Source organism: Struthio camelus, chromosome 8 (genome assembly GCF_040807025.1).
Source record: "Struthio camelus isolate bStrCam1 chromosome 8, bStrCam1.hap1, whole genome shotgun sequence".
Classification (NCBI taxonomy): domain Eukaryota; kingdom Metazoa; phylum Chordata; class Aves; order Struthioniformes; family Struthionidae; genus Struthio; species Struthio camelus.
In genome coordinates, this window is record NC_090949.1 from 1,788,524 (window position 1) to 1,813,030 (window position 24,507).

At 38.8% G+C, this 24,507-nt stretch overlaps 1 protein-coding gene across 3 annotated transcripts in view; it reads left to right on the plus strand.

The window, feature by feature from the left end:
• BRINP3 (BMP/retinoic acid inducible neural specific 3) overlaps positions 1–24,507 on the plus strand; it is a 225,061-nt gene that overhangs the window by 123,382 nt on the left and 77,172 nt on the right. For all 3 annotated transcript variants that reach the window (XM_009674513.2, XM_009674515.2, XM_009674514.2), the window contains exons 3-4: positions 3,288–3,478; positions 13,242–13,432. In XM_009674513.2, the coding sequence (XP_009672808.1) occupies positions 3,288–3,478; positions 13,242–13,432 (382 nt within the window). The remainder of the gene's footprint in view (positions 1–3,287; positions 3,479–13,241; positions 13,433–24,507) is intronic.

Consider the following 24,507-nt stretch of genomic DNA (forward strand, 5'->3'; position numbering starts at 1 on the left):
TTGTGCACAGCTGGGTATCAGCCCTCCTTGTAGCCGTGCAGCTTATTTTGTATTGTCCCATATCCCTCTTTTGTCTGCAGAAATGAAACTTCCCCTCATCTCCCCCAGAGGCGTTAGGTCTTAATCTCTCAATGCTCCGAAACACCTAGTTTAAGAAAGATATCAGGAAAAGATGAGAGTTGATTCCCGAGTCCTTTAAAAGCTTTAGCTCGATCTGTAACAGTTACAAAATTGTGTAGCCTTTTCTTAATAACCAGCTCCCATACTCCACTCCATCATTTTCCGTAGCAGCGAATTTCAAAGGATGATTACTTGCTACACCAATAATTATTTCCATTTACATGCTCAGAATCAAAAAAGAACACCCCAAGACTTTTTAAAAAGCATTATCCTACTTCCCCTCTCTGAAATAGCATAAAATATGGCGCATCGATCCTTCCGTCACAGAAACTGTGCTAGAAAGGTCCTCTAACTCAGGTTTCATTAATTAAACCAAAGAAATTTCTTGTAATGATAGAATAACTCAGTCCCTGTGTTCAGTAAACAGAGAACTTTTAACAGAATAGGAGGAGCAGAATCTGGTATTGTGGATGGAGGTTGCAATTTCTGGTATTACCTTTCAAAAAATTATTGGATATCTTTTGGAGAAGAGTTATGGGAATGACTTATAGTCTAAAACTACGATTCACAAAGAAACATAAAAGAAGGTTTACTCTGAGGTTAAGAGGTGACTCACTCACAGATTGTAATTATTTACACAGAAAGTACCTAACATTTACAGGAACTTTTAATTGCCTGACATGTGCATGAAAATCTCCAAGAATTGGAAGCTGAAGCTGGAAATGTTCAAACCGAAAATAAAATGCACTCTTTTAATACAGAAAGTAGTTAACCACTGCAGGAGATTGCTGAGAACTGCTGTGTGAGTTCTTCAGCATCAGTTTTTAAATCAAGCTGGGGTGTTTTTCTAGGAGGCAGGTTCTTCTCCAGTCACAAACTTGCTGACATAGATGAAAGAGCCTGTTGGTGATATTGTGTTGGTTGCATCAAGAGAGGACAGATGAATGGGTCATGGTGGTCTCCTCTGTCCTAAAGAGCTCTGACAATAAAAATCGAATGGAGGCTGTAGAAAATTAGCTCTTACAACAATTTCAACTTTTCTATTATTATCCTTGTGTCTGAACCTCAGCTTTGACATAGACAATTAGTCAGATAGCAAGTTGAGAAGAAAAGAGTCCATCAAGATATAAAATATATTTTATAGGAATCTTTTTTATTATAGTGTTTGCATTTTTGTCTTGCCATCAAAGTGATTTTATCTTGATGATCTATCTGTTCAGGTGCAGCAAGTGAGGTATATTTTCATATGTATTGAAATGAAAACAAAAACTCAAATATGCCAAGAAAGCACAGAATGTAAATAAAAAAGTATTTTTCTTATTTCTCTTTCATTCATTTTAAAAACACACTTTCAGAAAGGACAATGCAGGGAAATTCACTGTATTAAGTGCCTGTATTAATCTGATTAATGTGCTTAACCAATACCTGTTCTCGTTGCACAAATGAAAAATGTTTGTTTCATTTTATTCATCACTTTCCACTAATATTCCACTAATATTCTTCCAATAAATTTTGAAGGAAAAAGCTATCCGTTTTATAGTTTCTTAAAAGGAAAGTAAATGTTTTAGATGAAGTCCTCAAAAACTGACAAATAATTTTAAAAGACCCCCAAAACTCCTAGGAAACAGCAATTTCCAAATACCAGTTCGGGAACACTGAGGCTGTGCAACTTAAGAAACTGAGGGGATCTGGCCGGTCCCATGCTCTTGACTGGCAAATTGCATTAAACATCAGACAAGTAACACAAACACTTTTTCTGCTATAAATCTTGCACTTTGTTCCGAGAGAGGGTGAGTTCTGCACGAATACATCTGAGAGGGAAGGTAATTCATAAGAACTGCCCCAAATTATCCCCTACAAGTCTAAGACAGCCTAGGAACAAGGCAGTTTGGAAACACCAGAGAACCAGGAGGACGCTGGAAAGTAGAAGAGCTATCCAAAATTTATTCAGCTGGGTTCTACGATGGATTTGGACTTAAAATTATTGAAAAGAGAAAAAATATTAGTGCTGATTATGTATCACATCATAGCTGATCCCAGTCATTCAGTCACACACAACTGCTTCGTTTCAGCTATTCCTCAAGTGTTCTTTGCTTCACTGCATCCTTGATTTTGGTCTTTTGTGTTAATTTTGTAAGTGAACGTTGTGCTATATTTAGCTGGGACCTTCACTATGATCTTTCAAACTCTCTAATCTATTTGCTTTCCTATGGTCTTATCTAAGGGCAAATCTTAATTGACATAGCTTTACAAATGACTCCACAAAGCAGTAGCTAAACAGGTCTAGAGATTGCCTTGGACTTAATTTCACAGTACTCGGCGTGCCTCGCAAAAGCAAAGTTTCTACAGATGCTGAGCAGCAAAAAGGGTGTCTCAACTAGATTTTGAGGACAAAGAGTCCTTCTGCTAATAACTCTATCTGCTATCTTAATTGGCAAGTAAATGAATAAAAGATGTGTTTATTACTGTGTAATTGACTTGTTTACTTTTCTCGCTGTCATTGATTTATTTGGGAGAGGGGAAGGGGACAAGTCTTTGAATTCATTTACGTCCCTCCTACAATACAAAACAGTCATCTGCTTTTAGGAATCGGATCCACCTTCTGCATAGCTGTTCAAAAGGGAGCCAAAAGTACGGAAAACTTTGGAAATTTCATAGCAGGGCCAAATACGGTGTGATAATGTTTTTCTAAATTGTTCAGTTTAGGCAGCTAAGTACCTAAGTGGTTTATCACGAAAAAGCAAACAACATGGTCTATTTCCTAAAAGGTTTTCAAAATTTGCCTCATGGGGTGCTAATGAAAACACCTGTTGCATTTGTTCCAAAGTTGGTGCAATTACTAATTTTTCTCTCAGGGCCTAACAAGTCTGTTTCTTCTAGGGCTATATTCACATCAGAGGCCAAACAGAAACGATAGGAACAGCAGCACCCTAAGTAGCTTTTTTGTCCTTTTTTTTCCAGGCAACGATTTTGTTATGGAGCATTCCCTCCACTTCTAATAAATAACACTTGTTGCTTGTCCTATGCATACAGCACATGACAGAGTATCACTGTCAAGGCTCGTTGTTACACATTGCCCCCAGCCAGTCAACAGAGCAGTGTAGTTTGCAAATGAAGACATTTGTCTGAATGACATATTTCTGAATGAGAACTGCTTTGCTTTGCAGAGAATTTGGCCGCTGGAAAGTAAACAATCTTGCTGTTGAAAGAAGAAACTTCCTTGGCTCACCACTGCCACTTGCCCCCGAATTCTTCCGTAACATAAGGCTCCTGGGACGCCGCCCGACGCTTCAGCAGATCACAGAAAACCTTATCAAGAAATATGGGACACACTTCCTACTATCAGCTACCTTGGGAGGTAGGATTAACACTCGGAAATATTGTGCATGACTGAAATAAAAGCACTGGTCACGACTGATTTCCCTGTAAAACTGTGGTGTCCCCAGGTCCTGCTTTCCGAGCAGCTGAGCCGAGCTGCTATTCCGGAGCTGGACCTTACGAGTCACAGGCAGATTTTGTCTACAAGCCTCAGGTTCCTTTCTCCTACTTATGCTAAACTTTGCTTTCTTGGTTCTGCACAAGCAATTTTAGGGATAAAAAAAGTTGATAAACCCCACTACTAGGTGCCTGGGTTCCTGGTGTGGCTGGTCCTTCCCTTGGGTCCATTACGGCACTGCAAAGATGACATGACAAAAGCAATATCACTTATTCCCAGGAAATCTTCTCAGCTAGGAGCCACACTTAAACTGCTTCGACTGCTGGGAAGTCTCGATATTGTCACCCCTTCTTTTTTAGGATTAGTCCCCAGTTGACCAGCGGGACTACAAATTTGAAAATGGGACGGTGAGGCTTTGCCATGTGGTTCCTATTAACCTAATGGCAGCTGCATTTCTAAATCCCCACAGACTGCTTCGGAAAGGGTAGCCTAGTGCGTAATTGGGATCCAGTTACAAAGTGGATTGAAGAAGTCCGGTGGAGAGGCCTAATGTTCAAGAGAGAGCATAAATTGCTCTGACTGAAAGATAATTAGTGCATGCGATTACCCATCTAGGCATCGCAAAATGAACTGACGTTTTAGAAATGCAGTTTTATCCCTTGGTGGGTGATTATATTAAAGATAATTCTAGTGATTGAGTATCCTTCCAGCAGGACAATCTTGTCAAAAGCCTTTATTCACCTGAGGAATGATTTTCTTTAATACATTTCATAACTGAGTTCTAACCATATATTAAGGAAATGACAGCCTTCCTTTTCTCCTTTGGCTGATATCTGACTTCTGTAACAACTGAAATGGCCTGTAGTATCTCCCTTTTGGAGAAGTCCTTTCTAGAAACAATGTGAATTTTGATGTTACTGGAGTTATTTAAAATAACAATACATTAATTTCTATCATTATTTGGGGAAACAGCACTTCTATAGTAAACCCATTACCAGTAAAATTTTAAGCACAAGTTACATATGCTGACCAGCAATTTGGAGTAAAATTCGCAGCATTTCTTTAATTGCCCAGTATATTTCTTCCACAGGAAAAAAGTAAACTCTTTTTACAACGGTGAGAGTATCTTTTCTTGTGTGTGCAGAACTTAGCACGGCTGGACAGTAAACCCAACTGCAGGAGAGAAAGAAAATATTAATTAAATTATTAAGCACAATTTTTAAAGATTCAGCTTCAACATAGATCCCACTGCAAGGTTTATCCCACGCTAAACGTCTCATTCAGTTATTTGTTAATTATTATCTATCACATCACGAAAATCCATATTCTGAAATCCGTTTGGGAGTTGGAACTAGACCTAACGAAGTTCAAGTAAAATGGTCTGGCACGACTATCGCTGCTCTTTCACAAGCCTTAAGCACCAATATCGCAGGAATCACAGAGGATGACCCAGCACCTTTCATGAGGTATGGCCTTAAGGCTAGTTCTCTTGAAGGCGTTGGAAAAGTCTATTTTAAACACTGAAACTATCTCTGAGATTTGCTGGAGGGAAATGAGGGTGCAGTACCCTTCCCTCATCCCTGTTCATATATCACCTCACAAAGGCCCTGAAACTCAGTAGGTGCCACACACCTGCAAAAATGTCTTGCTTGTAAGGAGTCAGTGTTGACTTCATGGCTCTCTCAAAGTCTAATGAAAACAAAGGCAATTTTGGTATTGATTATTCTAGGTTTCGATTTAAGTTCCTAGCCTCAATTTTTGGGCAAGATTTCAGGTATGCCTTCTGCCTTCCGTTATCTTTGGAGAGGTGCTAAATATATTTGAAAAAGGTTGAATCAGTTAAAATAATTACAGGGAATTAGTAATTTCTGAGAATGTTTTCACAGGGTAGCTGAAATCCCTATACTTTCCTGAGTGTCTGTGGCAGTTTTCATTTTCAGGCTAGGCTAACTGGGGGTTCCCAGAGACTCTTGTCCACACTTTATTAACATGTAATTAGATTTTTTCTTTCAGTAATGCCTTCATACCTTTCCTTTAATTGCAACTAGTTTTCATCTGAAAGCTGTATTGCTTATGTAGTTTCTTAAAAGCAGAAGACCAAGCTGAATGTGTATAATTCTTTTATTTAATGAATCCCCAACCATCTGTATTCATGGGCATACAGAAAAGCTTGGCAAATGAATGACCTTGTGGTAAGATTTGTGTACCTCTGTGACCATTTGGCTTTCATGAATATCCCTTTTTGACCATAAAGGGAACTCTTGCACATGGTTATCTGTAAAATGTTCCCAAGTCTTTATTCAGAAACAGAAAAATATTCCCCTCAAGGGCATTCTAAAATGAGAACTTAGGGAAGTTGCACAATTTGTCATGTTGCTACAAGATAACACGGAAAACGGTATTTCTCGTTGCTTCTATTTCTTACTGAAGTTTTGTGTGCTGGTGACTATAAGCCAAGTCAAACGTACTCATAATGAGCAGCTTCGGGTTGCTGGATAGAAAGCCACTGTGCAACCAGGGTTTGCACAGTAAAAGGCAGTGCTGAGGAAAGGGTTCGCTGACAAGCGTGCTTGCCCATGCACAGGAATAACCTCTGCTACTTCTGCACTGACGGCCTGCAGTGTCAAACCTGCATTTCGTTTCGTGCTCAAACGGTGAAGCTGAGTAGAGCTGGGCCATCAATGAAAGGTGAAACGGATTCCTCCCCTCCTCGAAGACGAGTGTTCAGGACTCGACAGAACATAACCCTGAGCAGCCTGATCTAATTAGACCTGCTTTGAGCTGTGCATTGGACTAGATGACCTCCGGAAGTCCCTTCCAACCTGAATTATTTTATGCTTCTGAGAAATGTGTTTCTAAATTCTCTGCAGGCTTTCAACTAGCCGTTCGAAAAGGCAAAGATTCTCCTCTGAATGAAAGGCAATGCACAATATTACTTATTTTCCTCTTTCTCTGCCTTTGTACTTGTGTTTTCTCTTTTCTCTTGCCGACTGCATGATGAAATGAAAATCCAGATTTCTAAATGATATGCAAGATAATTAGCTGCTGTAAACTGTAATGGTGTACAGCAAGCAGCGTGCTGCAGTGTGCTGCAGAACTGGAAGTTATTGTGAAGCTTAAGGCATCACTGCTGACTAAGTGTAAGTGGATGAAAATTTCCATGGCGCCCACTTTAAAAGCCTTCATTTTAATGCAATTCTTACATATAGCTGACCAGGCTGGTGATGAGGAAATTGCTAACAAACATATTAGCGGATATAGTTAATAACAAACATATTAGCTAATATAGTATATTAGTTAATAGAATAGCTAATAAACGTAGTATGGTTAAGTGATAGGCCCTTGTTCAGGCATTTTGGCGATGTGAGTCTGACTCTGGTACTTTGCAAGATGAAGACAGTGGAGTATACAAATGAATCCTCCTTGTACCAAGTAACACAGTAACAGTTCTTAATAAGTGAGTTTTCAGGAGGTTTCCAGGGCTTGTAACGAAATTAGAGCAAACACATGGCAATTGGCCAAATGGTAATCTCAAATGTTTGAGATTTATTTATTTTGCTGTCATTGTCAGTCATAATTGTTCCAAGTGCTCATTGCCAGAGCGTCATTATATTCATCTCTTCTAGACCAGGAAATATTTCTTTGATAATGTTGCAGGCTTTGAGAGCCAAAAGCAGAAAAGGTAGTTTTGTCTTTACCACAGGCAGTCTTAATGGACATTAAGCTTAATCTCAATTTGTCATCGTTCTCCTTTCCATAGACTACAGTTCTGCAATCGTGTTTGATATTTGCACCTTTACTATTCTGTGTATTGAATGAGGATGGCCAGATTTTCATTCCCTCATTGACATTCCTCTTGAGCGGTATGTTACTCTGCATGTATAAATGATGGGAGGAATTCTCAGCTTGGGTAAATCAGTGGATCTCAATGAATTCTGAAGGATTTATGATTGTTTACTCCAGCTGCAGATATGACCTCTGCTTTCTATGAAATTTCTTGCAAGGTAAGATACAAACTTATTTGCAAATAAGGGAGGGAGAATCCAGACCTAAATGACTGATGTGAGAAAGGAACTGAAGAATTTACCATGGGACTTGTAAACCCTCCAAAGATATTTAAATGGCCAGCTGTTAATAGTATAGATGATAAGGAGAAACATATTATATATATTCTATTTTTTATCTCTCCTATCTGCTCAGTGAAGAAAACTCTCAAATCCTCCTAAAACAGATGGTATGTGTGGAATAAACGTGCGCTATTATTCAGTCGGACCACAGAAATGATATCGCATCTGGCCTAGCAGTAACTTATGTACTTTTTGAAGCTGTGCACTTCCATCAACATCTGCTTAAGTTTAGGAAAATGACCTGATAAAACCCTAGTGGTACATTCTGTGATCCATACACGAATGGGATTTCCACCAATGCTAAGCTATTTTGCATAACAAAGGCATAAATTTGTTTCAGACTTTTTTGCTGTATCGAGACATAGCTATTGTAACTGAGGTATTCTACCTAATCAGAAACTTTTGAGAAGTTCATAGGCCAAAGATATATATATGTATATGAATACAGAGCTCTAAAAAGGTAGCTGTGGGTGATACTTGGATTTAGCTGCCTTTGAGCATTATTGTTTCATTACGATTTCCTACTTGCTGACAGGAAGTGATGGGAATTGCTTGGATCATTGCTTTTTCCTATCACAACCCTGTCTACAGATGAAAATTCAAAGCATCAAGGTGTGTGATGCGTTCATCATTACAAAGATGTGGATACAGGAGAACAACCTCCCGATAATTGAGGCAGAAAATAACACTAACTATTTAAATCATATGAATATGTATTGTTATGTATAACAAAAGAAAGTTATTTACTTCTTCAATAGACATTTATATTTAGTTACATTTATTACAGCATTATTCTGAATCTGCCATGTCAATGGTGGCTATTTGCATTCCTTATTTAAATAATTCCTGAAGATATTCTTAAAATGTGCACAAGATTAATTTCTAATTTCTGAATGCCAATTTTAAACTGTTGTACAGAAGTCTTATAGCTAAATGGCCACAGATGGGGCCTGTGTCTAGGTTAATTTCTATACGCCCACTTTGTTTTATGCTTTTATTTTTTGAAAGACAAACATGTAGAATATTTTTCTCAGCTAAGGAGTTTTAATTTAAAAATACAAACACTAGAAAATATGGTGTTATAAGCCTTGGAAAGAGCTAAATATAGAGGCTAAGCTCCAGGCTTGTAAATTCTAGGGCTTGCAGGGACATTAGTCTATATTGTGCCAAGGTCAAGCTATGGTGTGAATGTCAGTCTCCTACTCACTGATGAATATCTGTGAGCGACAGCAGCTATACCGTAATAAAGCATCAGCACAGTGAGTCTGCTAATTTCTTGAGCCAATTACTGCGTTATATGGGGTTGTTCTGTGAGCAGGAACAAAATGTTTTTATGCTATTTCTTTTAACCCCAAGAAAGTGAAGTAAACGATCTCCTGAATTTTGTGAAGTAGAGGGAAAATACTGCTTTTAGAGACCGTAGCAAGCACAGCTGTGTGGATCTGATGCTGAATAATCCTGTTTTCTTAGTATTCACTGTCATTAATCCTTTTCAGTTCTTTAAACTCATAACCTTGAATAGTTTAGTAAATCACATTTATTTTTTATCTAATGCTTGGTTGTTTTCTTAGCTGATTTCATGGCTGAAGAATGTTACAGGTTAAAAAAAAAGATTTATCCTAATTTCAGATATGACAGAAGAGTCTCTTTTGGCATGGGTTTAGTTTTTTTTCTAAATCAATTTAAAACTCATATCATCTCCCACAAATTAGGTGAGTCACTAATGTTACTTTCCAAACCCCACAATTCTGGTTGTGAGCGGGAACCCTTTTCTTACAGTGCTGCAACAAAATAGTAAAGCCCAAGTACTAAACTGTGTTGCATGTTTCTGATTTTTTAATCTACTTTAATCCTTTTTCTAGCAAGTGCTAAATTAACTCAGAGCGATGAACTACTTCCAGACTCTATAAGAAGCCTTTGAAAAGAAAATATTTTTGAACGTTACCTGATTGCACCTGGTATTACCGTAGTGCCTGAGAATCCCGGCTAAGAGTTAGGACCTCCTGGTTTGAGATGCCACCCAAACGCAATGGCAGAGGTCTGCCAGCAGAAGGAGCTTTCTTCTCCTTCACACCAAAGGGCCCCTTTCCCCTTGCCAGTCGTCTTCGTTCGACCTTGGGAAGCGTCATCTGATGAGATCCGAGTCCAAGGAAACGTTCAGAAAGCGTTTCAACCTGGCTACAGAGCACGAGGAATGAACTGGATCTGTTGGGACGAGGGAGTGGGGAAGCTAGTGATGGGAGCGAGCGCTTTGCCGGGGAGCTCCTGCCTGCCCAAACGTGCCCACCACAGCCAGGATGGGGTCAAGGTGGAGTACCGTAGCGATGTGGTAACTATGACTGGATGCAAGAGTTATTGTCCCGGCGTTTTTCAAGTGCTTTTTTTGGCTATTGCAGGTCGCAGCAGGGTTCTGTTCCCCATCCGCCCCCCGCCCCGCCTCCCCCCAGCGGTGAACAAATATTCTCGAGGGGAGAAAAACAAACAGGACTTTGTTTTAATAATAAAACTTATCAGCATTCTGTTGCAATACAGTTTTGATGGAAGCGGTCCTACCCATAACTGATCTCAGTCGCAGACGTGCTAAGAGCGTACACTGTGTTTGTGTACATTTGGGGTGCACTGGCAAGTAAAACATGAAGAATCTCAAGAAAAATGTCCCCTACTTTCCAGAGATTTCCCCCAAGCTTGATCGTTAGTTTTCTTTTATCTTGCAATTCGTTATAACCAATTTGCAGTGGAAAGATGATCAAGCTTGCAAAAGTCACTTTAATCTAAATATATTAGATAGCGCACCTGGAAGAGGGAAAAAGATCTATTGAAAATTGCCTAGTGTCATTTTGCACCTTTTTTGCGCTGCTTGAACTAGTCACTGGCACCAGTTTGCCTCTTGTGAGTGCCTCTAATATTGCTGTGTCTTTAAAATGTCACACAAACAGTTGCACAGAGCCCGTGGCCTCTTGATCGTATCTCGACTCAATCCATTGCTCTGCAGTTTGGAAACATCTTTTGCATCAGCAAGCATCAGAGGGCAGGTTTGGAAAAAGCAGGCTTTATTTTGTAGGTATAGCTGAACCCTGACAGTGCTTGAACTTTCAGATGGCTAATTTCCATTAAGGTACAAGCCATTAGATTTTACTGTGCTTTTCCAGCTCCCTTTAGTCACCCCAGTCAGCGCAGATGGAGCCCAAAGTGAATAATGGCCCACCTGGCCACAAGACCTGGTCACCGCCTTGCGTCAGGGTAGTGGGGTAAATTCACTGCAGAGGTCTGGGCTAATATGATACAGCGGCTTATGCTCCTCCCGCTAAGCGAACCTCGTCTATTTCGGCAGCAATTAAATGAAATGCAAATTTGCACCCACTTCTTACAGCAAGATGACTAGGAAACTGGATGGGGACATCTCGTTACTTATGGAAGCTGCTTTAGTTTAGCTGGTTCTTTGGAGTTCACTCAATTGATTCCTGCTTTGATGAACACATGCACAAAAAGAAACAGGAAAATGCAGGAGGAGAAGCATAACTATAGCGGAGAGCACTGCGGTAGACTCCAGTCGGAATAGCCAGCTCTCCTGGGAGGCAGCTATCTGTTCTCAGAAAGACATGGCCTTGCTGGACAAGCCTAGCAGGTTAGACAGAAACCTCGCAGATAATGAAAATCTCGCACGTGTACGAACTGAAGGGGCTAACTTTCCTATGACTCTGTAAGGGATTGTCAAACACTGTAAGATGCATTGATTACCATGAACTGAGTCTTATTTCTTCAAACACGAATGAATTTTGCAAGCAGAGGGAGCTGCTTGTGTAATCATTACATGGCAACAGATGTGATCTCCCACTCTGAGGCGTGCGTCCTTATTTTTTCATTGCTTGCCACCAAGGTTGTCTTCTTATAAAGATGATGTCATGTGTTCATCCTACATATTGTCCCTCTGCAGCTATATTTGTTGGCACGTAAGTCCATCTGAACTTGGCAACCCATCCTGCAGATGGGCAGAGCGCCACTATAACAGATGGGTGCGCAAAGAAACTAGTGTAAGTGGCAAGTTAAACCGTAACGGGGCAGCTTCCTTTCCAGGAACGAAGAAACAGCTTTCCATGGAGTGGTTCAGGAGCTAGAATAAAGATATAATGATATTACTCCTCGATTCTGGAGCAGGTTAGCTTCAAAGAAGGCAAACTACCAAACACAGACTCAGAAAGTGAGAAAAATGTTTCTGTAGCTACTTTGGACATAGGTTGCCTTGAAATACTATTACAATAACTTACTTTTCTATTTCACTTTCTGAAGTAAAGAATCCTGTCTAACCACATCACTAAATGAATGAATTCTTGGTTGCCCTCAAAAAATTTATCTCTGAAGTAAACCATAAACGTGTGGACAAATCCTTATAAATTTAACATTGTCAGTAGGACTACACGGGAATGGTTCTTATGAACCAGCTGCATTAACCAAATGAGATTATGGGTTGCTTGGTTTTTAATAATCCTATGGGAATTAGATTTTCTAAATTCAAGTGATTTTTTTTTCCCATGGCTTTTTAAAGAAAAAGGAAGTGAGAAAGCCTCAGACTAAGATCCTGGACCTTGTCTGCTTTTGGAAAAAACAACCTTGTTTTGGAAGTTAGAAAAATGTTATTTATATTTCCTTTTTTTAAAGAATACTGATTAATAGACTTATTACATATTTTTTATCCTTTTCAATGATATAAATGTGGTGTGAGTGATCTGTTACATCAGGTTTCAGGCATCTTATCATTGCTGAATCGATTGAAAAGCACAAGCGAATTCATTGTTTATAAAGGTTATAACAAGATATTATGTTTTTCTGAGGTCAGAAAATACATGTCTGAGGTAAAAAAATACAAATTTTAAAGGAAAGAAATGAACAGGAATAGAAAAAGGAAAAGTCTCAAGTATTATACCGGCTTACTTTCTTTTATACTGACATTAAATACCAAAATTGAAGGTATTAAGCGACCTTGGACACAAATGCATTTTTACACAAAATTTACATTTAATACACACATAACATCTATAAGTGATTGGCAAATGGGAGTAAGTGGAGAAGACTTACTGGAGCCTTTTAAGCCTAAACATGTCCTATTATGTTGTTGTTGTTCATATCAGGCATGCTGGAAAAGAATAAAATAACTAGAGGAATAGTATTTTCCTTTGGCGTTCTCAGAGATGCCTAATATAGACAAAAAGAAAAAGACTTTTAATAGGAGGCTGGGCTGTCAGAAGCGTCAAACAGCAAGGATGTACACTAAGAGCGGTCAGAAGTTTTTAAAATCAGATCTCTTAACTGACTGTCTGAATATGGACTTGGGGTATAGGAGGTATAAAAGCCTCTTAGACACCAGCCACTAGACCCGCAGAAGAGTTCATTGTCCATGTACTTAAAGCCTAATTAAGGTACCTCATTCTGCCGTTAAGGAAGGGTTTCTCAACGTTAGACAACAGCTATCAAAAAGTTTGGCTTGCCACCTTATCTGCAGCAAAAAGAGCGATGCGGAGGGCGGCCCTGATGCATGCCGTGGTTTCTGTTTCTTCACTCAGGAGAGGAGTCACTCACAATTTTTGTGGACAAACGGAAGCTGAGCAAGCGGTCAGAAGGAAGCGATCCGAGCGCCAACAGCTCTTCAGTGACCCTGGAGACCCTGCACCAGCTGGCAGCCTCTTATTTCATCGACAGAGACAGCACCCTCCGCAGGCTCCACCACATCCAGATTGCCTCCACTGCCATAAAGGTATGGGAAGTCCGCTGAGACTGACCGGCAAACGCACTTCCAGGTTCAGTCTGCCAGAGGGCATTACTTTTGATTACTGAAAAAAAAAAAAAAGATTTATTGGGAAATTAATCACTTTTGTCCTAAAATTTTCTAGCTGAATAAAAAGCAGTAATTCGATAATGAAGATGTTAATTTAAGAGACAGTCTAATGCACTAAAGCTATTATTCTTGATGAATGATATAAAATTTGAATGATGCAGATGGTCTTCGTAGGAGCGTTTCGTCAGTGAAACAATTTCCTTTACTTGTGTACTCAACAACTGCGTTTATAGCCCTTCTTATACCTGTGTAGAGGCACATAGAGTTTGTGTTTTCCCTCGTACTTCTCTTTATTTTTTTGCAATTATAGTCTACTGTGCTCCTCCAATTGAAACATTAATTAATTAATTTCTGCTTACGTGGGGAAAGCTTTGGCGCTCTTGGCTCTGCAGTGCTGTGGAGGCACGTCCTGTTCTCTGTTAGGAACTGTCTTTCAGTGCATTTTGTCAGGCAAAGCCTAGTGTCTACCGCTGCAGGTCGCTGGTGGCATGAGAGGATGCTTGGCTAAGATCAGTACTTATGGAGGTATGACATAGAGCTGCAGCCGTTCTGTTGAACAGGTCTCTTGTTTGACGTTGCTTATCTGAAATAACCTCTCTGAGTACATTTCCAGCGTAGAAGAGCAAAGCAAATTTTAACTTGCAGTTGAACATGCATAAATTATAAAACTTTCAGTGTAAGGTGTTTTATTTAGAAACCACTGAATTCATTGGCTCTATCAACTGGTAACTAAGGTCTTCATTAAAGACCTCCTGAAACCAATTTGTGATTTCCAGCTACCCTAGTTATTACTTCAGCAAATAGAAATTGGGAGTTCCAGGTCCGGTACAGATAAGAAGGATACAATCTAATTTTTTGCATTGGCAGTGCACCTTCAGTTTGGCTGTTCCTATATATCACTTATGCCTCCTGCCCTGTCCGTTCCTGGGCCGGTGACATGACAGCTAATCCCGGCTCAGAGCTCATCACCCACATCATAGTACAGATTGCCTTATTATCCATCTAATTTGTCTTATCTCCATCGTCCTGCCATCTATCATGTAGGTCTGCAGCAATCTTTAAAAAACTGGGCTCCTTCCTTCAAAGCCCAGACGAGACTTTCCTTCCATGGTAAAGAAACTGGTGGCACCTGAAGGGCTAGAAACTAGAAGGCAGAGGCAAAGCACAGTCTGAAACAAATTTCTCCTTATCTTTACTGCAGTTGTGCTTTTTCTTTTCTTTTTTTTTTTTAAGAGAATTTGTGACATAACACAAAATTCAACCCCGTTTCCATATAGCGGCTTTGCTAATGATTTAGGTAAGGAATGTTCTGTGCGTCCAAAGTTTTCACAAGCAACGCCAAATGACTTACGGTTTTTCTCCCCCCCCCCCGGCTCCCTGTTCACAAGATGGATTCAGACGCAAGCTGTAGTCCATCAGCAAATCCGCTTTGGGTAATTGACTGCAGCAGGTCTTGAGAAAATGGTTCTCACATCAGATGCAACAGTGCTGATACACGAAACCCTCATTTTATAGCGTTGCTTTCATTGAGGGACTGCAAGCATTTGCATAACAGATTTCTATTGTCAGCGCACTTAACTGAACAAAAAACTGTTTCTGTTGAAAACTAGGAACACAAAAGCAGCAAGGCGAAGGCATTTTTTTTTTTTGTTCTCTCCCTGCAGAGATTTTCCAAACACCGCAGTTTTTAAATTAGAAAACCATCAAATAAAGTTGCAGATGCACAGCGCAGACAGCATATTTCAAGATTATTTATTAAGGAACGTATACTAGGGTCTCAGTTAGACAGCCGCCTCTCTGTGCTAGCAGAGCTGCAGGGACAGGTCTCAGCGTCCCAGCAGATCAGCGTGGTGTTTGCTCCGGTGGGACCTAAGGACTGGGGCTGCTGTCAGCCAGCTCTGTACTTTCCCCTTCTGGGCTGCTCCAAGGAGTGGAGTTTCTAGTTTAGGGGTTTTTAGGGGAGGTCTCCGGCACTTAGGCCAAAAGCTGCTGGATGGGTTTTTACGTAGTGGCCTCCACGTCTGCCTTGCTTGCCACAGCTCTGCTCAAAGTCGTTGTCTCCCTGGGACATCCGGGCAGGATTTGCAAGGGCAGTCCAAGCAAACCTCCCTCAGCCTACAACAGCTCCCTTCTGACCAGCATCAACTAAATCTAGTATAAAGGTATTGGTGAGGATTTGTCCCCACAGCCTAGAAATCCCTGAGATTCTGAATTTATTATATATTAGAAATGTATCAAGCACTACACAATTAATTTTTGATAGCTCACTAGCTAAAAAAATTCACATTCTGAACCTATGTAGTATTTGATGGAATCATTTAAGATTCACTCTCAGATAGCAATTCTATGCCTTTAACTATCATTTCTATGTACCTGTAATTTCATTTCACTGAAAAGGAAAATACTAAAAGGATAGTTATCTTTTGAATAGTTTTTTTTTTTCCCACCTTCCCTTTTTGTTAGTCCACTTTAGGTACATTTTGGATATCTTTTTAATATGCAGTATACTTTACCACACTAGCAGAGGTGTTTATGCTTTAGGGAAGAGAATATTAATGTCACTGCATATAACTTAACTAGGTAACCTAACTTCTTACTAGGTAAAACCCAGCTATCCTTTGGAGAATACATACCTGAATGAAACCAAAAAATCACCCAAAACAGGCAAGTCCTAAAAAACTAATGAAAATATATGTTATTTGGGGATAATCATAATGCTTCAGCACACAAATGAGCCTTTACTTTACTTGAAGGTAAGGAAGAAGTCCTCCTTATGTTTGGAGCATGTGACTACCTCTTGTGGCACATTTCATACCTTTGGAAATTAGTTTCTGATCGTGTCTGGAGGCACGATAGCTGATTAGATAAGCTGAAGACCTATAATATCTGAAGACAGTTCCAGAGTTTTCATACATATGACATTATATGCCATATGCTGCAGAGAACAGAGTGTTACCTCTGTGTATAAATCCATACGATTTACCATGCAGTAACCTTTTAAACCCTTAAGTTTCTTGACCAGTGTTAACTCTCTGCCACAGAGGCCTTTTGGGATTTTGAACTTCAAAATGAACAGAAGTCACTTGATAAAGGTTACTTGTTTGCTTTTTTGTTTGTGCCTCTCCCATGAATATGTATTTGAGTAAATATGAACTCCATCATGATGCATCTCCTAAAGCAAATCACCACATGTAGTCCTATATTAATTCTGTGATTTTTGTTTTCTCCCGACTTGTTTGTTTTGTCTGTCAGACTATCTGATTTCGGAGGTAAAGATTTTCTTTCTGAGTGCATTGTAAATAAGTAATGCATCAATATAGTTCAATGATCTTTTAACAATAAAAATATAACAATATAGGAGGAAATATTATCCCTTCTGTGTAGGACAGGAAAGAGGACAAATAGTTAAAAGAGCTGTAGCATTGCTCAGCCATATACAGGGATAGCAAATGAGGAATTCACCCATTCATAAACTCTGGCTGTGTCCAGGTTTGGCCACACAGTTCTTAGTATTTCCACTTTTTTCCTCTAGCACCGCTTCAATAGATTAAGGTCTCAGACCTAAAGGTCTTTACAGATGGGACATGGAGAGGGGTCCATTAAGTCACATGAGTTACAGAGCCAAGTCAAGAATAGATCAAATATCAGATGAGAATGATCAAATTCAAGCAGTATTCTGGAAAAAAAAAATCACCAACAATAAACACCTATTTTCCCAAACTATAAGAACAGAAATTGATAGATACGCTTTGGAAAACAACACATAATGAAACATTCTTCTCCCTTCAGCAACAAGCTGGAAATGATCTCGTATGGACTCAAAACAGTTAATACTTGATCAGTTGATATGTTCTCTGGTTCATTCAAATGTACTGAGATATGTGATCTCTAATTTTTTTTTTCCGATAGGTCTTGATACATGATTATATGGCATTAATGCAGGAAGATAGGCTTTTAATACATTTTTAATTTTAAACTTTTTTGTCCCAAGCCTAATTTAAGTCACAGAGAAAGGAAAGTACTAGGGAAGTGAGAATTAACCTCAAAGTCTTCATGTTTCATTCTTTCTTATCTAGTGTAAAACAATACTGTTCAGACCGAACTCTGATTTCTCAGTAATAGTCATGTACAACAAGAGGAAAAGAGTGGATGTATTTGATGAACGTAATCAAGTTTGTTAACTGTGACATAATTATCCTTAAAAATAACGGGGGTACAACTGACTGAGGCCTCACTATTACACATTGATTATATCGACAATATATTGTATATTGCACATAAAGAGAGAAGGAAAAAAAAAAACAAGCCACATCATTTTCCAACTGGAAAACAAATGTTCGTGGGATCTAGCCAGAGCCTTGTATCAATATTTACCTTATTGAAAACTCCCTGATACATACATTATTTCAATATTATTTTAATGCGTGCATTTTAGTGTAAGTAGTTAGGTTCATATGCAAAATCAACAGTTTGCAGCCCCAAGGGCCTCGCTGGCAACTTGCCAAGAGCCTGAGGGCTGCATCTAATTTGCATATACATTAACATGAATGTACACCCTGTTGTGTTTGAAGTATTACAGATCTAACATTGCTTCCCTTGTACACTCATTTTAAAAGCTTTCTCCTATGAAAATTTCTTCTCGGAACCATGCAGGCTTGTCGGCTCTCCTGTCCTGGTAGGATGATGGGGTGCTATTCCTCTTATTTGGTAAAATCCTCTCAACTCATGGAAGCATAATATAAGTAAAGTCAGCAAGCATTTCCCTTTCTCCCTGTGATAACTTTTACCAGCCGTATTCTCATGTCTTCCACCTCAGCCTTGTTCTCGCTCCAGTACAGCCATGCTAATTTGCACCTTCTGAAGATCCAACCATAGCTGGAGGCCCGGGGGAAGATGAAATGCTCAGAGACCTAGGACTATGCAATGACCCTAATGCAAACTACTGACCTCTTTCCTTCCCTAATTCATGGGTGGTGTTGACACGACATGAAGGGCACAAGCTCCCGTAACACACACCGTGATTCTGGCAGCACACCCTGTCATTGACTGCTGGCAGAGTGACCGTGGTGCATCACCCGCAGATCGTACATCCACCTTGCTAACAGCTCGTTAGGAGACTTTTTCAATGGTGGGTAGGTGGGAGAGGACTAGGCATACTACGTCAAGCCTTTGTCATACTTTCTGAGTCTAATGCAGTCGGAGGACACAGCTGTATAAGCTGACGTTCACGTGACCCCTTGTCCTGTTCACTAGAAGCCATGGTTCCACCACTGCCGTTAAAGAGGGCTAAGCCATACCACAGCCTTCCCTTGCCTGGTATCGCTCCTATAGGTTCTGATATGCACTGAAGAAGTTTTATACTGAGAAGGTTGCAGAGCTTTGTAGGCTGGACCATAAAAAATTGTGCAGATGTGCTAGTCAGTGGTTGACTGAAGTCCAAATTATTGTGCAGAACAGATAAGAAACACGTTGGTGACAACATAAATGAAATATTATAAAATACTCTAGCTGTGTTCCACAAAAGGATGAACACAGTTATGTTAGGCTGTTAGAATACTGTTCTTATTTGTTTAATAAAGTGAAGATTTTATAGCAGTCATATTTTGGAGGCTATTCACTTCCATGTTAGAATAAGTCTTCTTTCAAGGGAAAATATTTCAGGCACCTGGGGCAGGTGAACACAGCCTCGGTGTTTTCTTAGGGTACAACAGCTCTGGGGCAACTCCAGCACAACAAAACAACAGGAGGCAACAGAAAAACAGATGCATAAATCACATTTTCCACCAGCTATTCACAGCCAAATTACAACCCGTTTCTTCCATCTGAGTGGGAATGAATAACCATCCTTGAGAATCTGTCCTCTAATTTCAATTAAATTTTATTGTGCAATTTGGGTTTTTTTGCTTCTCCCAAAAAACTTTTCTTTTTGCTATGAGAGATTTAAGCACTTTTGCTGTCTCTGAAAACTTTAGATTACAAATAGTGTAAAATCACTCTATTGTGATGGTAAATATATCTGATTATGTATAATTAACCCATGAATGACTCATGGTGAGCTGTTTGCGAGGAAGCTTAAGTGTAATGATATTAGCTTCTCACTCAAAACTCAGACCAAAACACAGACCAATTTTTTTTGTTTTGTCTGAAAAAGCTTACTCGCTTCATTTTGTTTTCCTTCATACCTCATATTTGAATGTGTTTTTCTGTGAATTCAAGTAATTACTATAATTGAAAGTAGAAATTCTGAAAACTGTGAAGACCTGTACATTGTCAGATTTCTGGCAGATTCTAAATGTAGATAATTATTCCCACAGTTTTGCATAAACAGACAAATTTTTGAATCTTTGGAAATCAAGCTCTTGCACATTTCTCGCACCCTTTTTCCTCCTTCAGCTTGTGGACGGGATTTAATATTGCATAGCTGAGAAAGCTTGTAAATAAGCGAAGCTTGGAATCCTCAGAAATTTGTTCCCAAGAAGAGCTTTAAGTTGTAAAGTCACATTTAGAAACATTGAGCTGGAAAGACACTTGGCAGATCAGATACCTGTGACTCATCGAAATTAAATAGCAAGCGTGAGTTTAAAAGCAATAGGGAACTGAAAGGCAGAAGGTGTTGTCCCTCTTCAGAAATTTTTCTTCCCTGTTGTGCAAATGTGGTCACATTACTTAAGTATCTCAACAAAAAGCCATGGATTTTCATGGATTTTTTTCATGGATTTTCAAGAGGTATGGATTTTCAAGAACAAGCATTTTTCAGGTCCATGCTGAAATTGCAAGTCGTTCACCACCTTGGAAGATCAGACTGCCTCCGCATAACACTAAAGTCTGATATTTTTCAAAAGAGGGAGTTAAAAAATTTTCAGAAAATACGTGGGATTTGTGTTCAGAAACCTTTTATCTTTATACAATGAACTCCCAGAAATTTCAGTAGAAACTCAGTACTTTTGCAGGTGCCTTTGAAATCTCAGTCGTTATTAGAAGCTTCACAAAATCAGCTGAGCTATTTATATGGCTAGGTATGGATTTTGAAGTTCGATTTTGGATTATTACCTAATCTTACCAAGCAGCTAGGACCTGCTGTCAGGCATCTAGCTTCTGTTACGTTCTGGGCCTCGCTAGCGCTTCAGAGTCTCTCAGTAATCTCAGTTTAAATGTGAATGTGGCTAGGCAACAGATCAAACGGCTGATGTTACGCCCTTTGAGCCTGGTTGAACCGTGCCATGAGCATGGTACAGAGAGCGTGTGCTGACACTGGTACATGCCTGACAGAACAGAATTCACATTTGTCTCATGAAAAAATTGGAGATTTTGTTTGAATTTTGAATTGCAGAATGCGGCTTTATACATTTATGGCAGGAGGCTGTTGGAGATCCTTGGATCAACTTCATGATAGGTTTAACAAAATGTTGTGACTGGTATGTGTGGGCTGTTAACTACTTCTGGGAATACACTAAATGTAAAGGTTACAGAATTTCTTTGCCATATCTTATTCAAGAATTTAAGGTGATGTAAATTAAAAACAGCCTTAATTCATTTGGACAGCTGGGTTCTAATTAAAGTACAGACTCCAGGGCTGCTTTCCTAAAAGTTAATATCTGGTGTAAAAGTCAGATCTGGTGTAAAACAGCATAATTCCTTTGAGAATCTGGTCCTCACTATTCCAAAGAGTGAGAGGGAAGAAAAACAAAAGTACCAAGTTAATGCAATAACATGTTTTACCAAACACCCTCAGAAAGCATACTCAGCAGCATAATTGACACAATACATCACAGCAGCTGCAACATGACACTTGTAAAAGGATGTGCATTAGCAGCCTCTAATATAGACTGCACCGTCTCATTATATTTTCAGCAATGTACATAGAGGAGTAATGAGTGCAAGAAGTTATAACATCTCCAGCTAGTTGGTAACACAGCATGAAATGCTTTCGAAGCTACAAAATAGCACATAATAGAGATGCTAGGATGTGCAGTTTGGAAAGAGGTTAGATAAATATTCTGCATTCTTAAAAAAGAAAAAAAGACCATAAGATGTGATAGACCGTAACAAATTGAAGGGTTTTTTTTTGTTTTGTTTTTCATATGGATTATGTAGATTAGTCAAAAGATGAGAAGGGGGAAAAAAAACCCAAAAAACAAAAACAAAAATCCCAACCCTATGCTGGCCAAAAATACACTTGTGTGAACAAGAGACTTTAACACAGCTGTTGCCATCACAGTTGTCAAAGACCTAGAAATAATTTATACTAAAGTTTCCTTAAATGTTTCATATGCCATTTTATTTTTCTTTCCTTGCCACACGGAACCAAAGTAAGCCAAACCAGAAAAGGGAGAAAGGGTTTAATACTGAGAGATCCACAAAGAGCACATTGGTCAGTACAGTTAGAGCAGAGCATTTCAGCAGTAATTGGGGGTGTTCTTATTTGTATGGCTTTTAATTTAGTCTTTATTCTGCCTGTGCAGTGGTTGTGTATGAGCTGAGAAATATACTTCAGCAGTCTTAATGTCCGCTGCTCTAATTGACAGCTACAGGCTGTGAGCAGGTCAGAAAATGTCAAGCCAGGAGTGTAAAATTAAGAGAACGTTTCCATATCTCTGAACTCCATGAAATAAGAGATAAAATGTATGAAGAACATAGAAGAACATAAAGGTCAGCTTAGGAAGCATACCCCAGGGTAACAGAGACTCAGGGTTGGAAGCAGTAAGCTAAGAGAATAGTAACAGCCTGTTGAAACCTTTTAGTGTTTATATTGCTTTTCCATATAAAAATTATACCCTTCATAGATTTTCATGGGTTTATGTAGATTATAATTAATCTCCATTCTATCAATTTAGTGCTAGAAAACACCTCTGGATACACCCTTTATGTTTAATCCTTTAAGGCAGGTAACTCTGGGAGTTACATCATTGCTGTCCTCAGTTATTTTTACCTATAGGACCTCATGCGGTACTTTAGCAGGATTTACATTTCTGGCAGCTTGTAAAACTATAGTACAAGCACTAATAAAATGATGCTTATAAGGGCAACTCATGCAGAAGCAGGGGTTAGGAAAGACCTCTATACTCATCCAGGACACTTTCATTAGTATTGAGTGATTACTATAGTGGGCTTTCAGATCTTGAATGTCGGAAACGACAGCATTTTCATTGTTGTCCTGCAGACGCTATTGTCAAATAAGGCAATAAAGGTATTTTTCATCTTGCAGGGTGAGATTTGGACCTTATACAAGGACTAAGCCCCACTGAACTCAGTGAAGTTTCTCTGCACACATATTGACATCGTTGATATCAAGGCTTTCTCCATTCAACCTCAGCCATCATCTTCCTAATTTATCAAGCCATTTTTCATTATTCTTCTCTCATTCCCAGGGAATGGTTAATTTCATATTCGTTGGGGGTAAATGCAGTATTCTTCCGCTGTTTTTTTTCCTCTTTAAAAAGTAAAATAATAATAATAAAAAAATTAAGACACACCTACAGTATCATAGTCATACTAGTTCATAATTTTCCAGCAATTACAATAATTACAATAAAGCCAGTAAATATTACTGATATACAATTTCCTACCTAGTATGCAGATTTATAAGAGAAAATAATTGCGTTTTCTCCAGGAGTACCTAGAGAACTGAAAACAAAAAAGATTTCTCTGTTTTTCCTTTGACTTTTCATGAAATCCTTAGTACTTAAGAAAAAGTGATGATAAAAATGTTGCAGATAACAGAGAAAATGGTTTGAAGAGACCCATTACTAATTTTCTTTCTGTCATATTTTGGTCTATTTACGTAGAAATTAATTCAGAATCTGGTCCTCTGTTAGAAATATGACATTCACAGTGAGACTAAGTCATGCATATCATTGTAAGAAATAAATACCCTATGTTACTTCAAGCATAGAAATTTATATTCTCGTTTAAAATGTAATAATAAAATGTCTGGGTCTGCTTTTCTTTTATTCTGTATGATATACAAGGGGACCTATGCATTTTGATTTTTAATCTAGGTTTATCTTCGCTGCAAGGAAGTAGTCTCCGTTTGCTGGATGTCTTTGGAAAGACACAGAGAACAAGAATGCTTTGCTTGGTGTTTTGGCTTACATTTAAAAAAAACTAGTTGAGTGGAGTTTCATATAAAACAAGCACATTGAATAAAAACATTCTTTTCTGCTAAGTTTTTTCATTTAGGTTTTCAAAATAATTTAGATCATGAAAAGGAAATAAGATTTTTGTGTGTCAACACTAAAAATTTTTGATCCCACCAATTTCATCTCATTTAGTTGTATCTCATTCATTGTTACCACAGTTACGATTTTTGTCACAATATTATAATCCTAATATTTCAATTTCCATTATGGCTTTTTGCACAGCTATGAAATTTTTAGTGTGGATGTATGTGACAGGAAAAAAATAAAATAAAAAGGCCTATTTCTTATTTACAGTCATTCTAAATACAGAAATAGATTTTCATTGTCCATTATGTATGCTGTGTAACTGATGTCAACATTAAAGACTGGAGATTCACCTGTATGTACCATAAATTAAGCATATAGATATAATCACCTTCGCAACAGGAAGTGTGTTACCAGTGCAGTGGAAGAGGTAGTGTGGCTCTCAGTGAAAGGCTGAGACTGATTTCATTGGAATTCTCCCTCAGTTCAAAGACATCAGGTAAAGAAGCTTTCTGAACTGCAACCCAAGCCCAAAATTTTCCATCACTTCCTTCCCTGTGCCAAACCAAGCCTTAGCAGGAAGAGTCTGAGTTGACTCTTTCTGAACATGACAAGTTTACCGCATTTCTTTTATGTGCTTTCCTTAAAAAAAAAAAAAAAAGTAAGTTAAGAAAATCAGCAAATTAAAGGTCACGTCCCGTGATTTTTGAATTATCATTATTTTACACCAACACTTCATCGAACACTTCATTTGCTAGAGTCAACTTTTTTCTACTACTTTACTTGCAGTTACAAATTGGCCCTCACAGTGTTGAGTCCCCACCACATTAT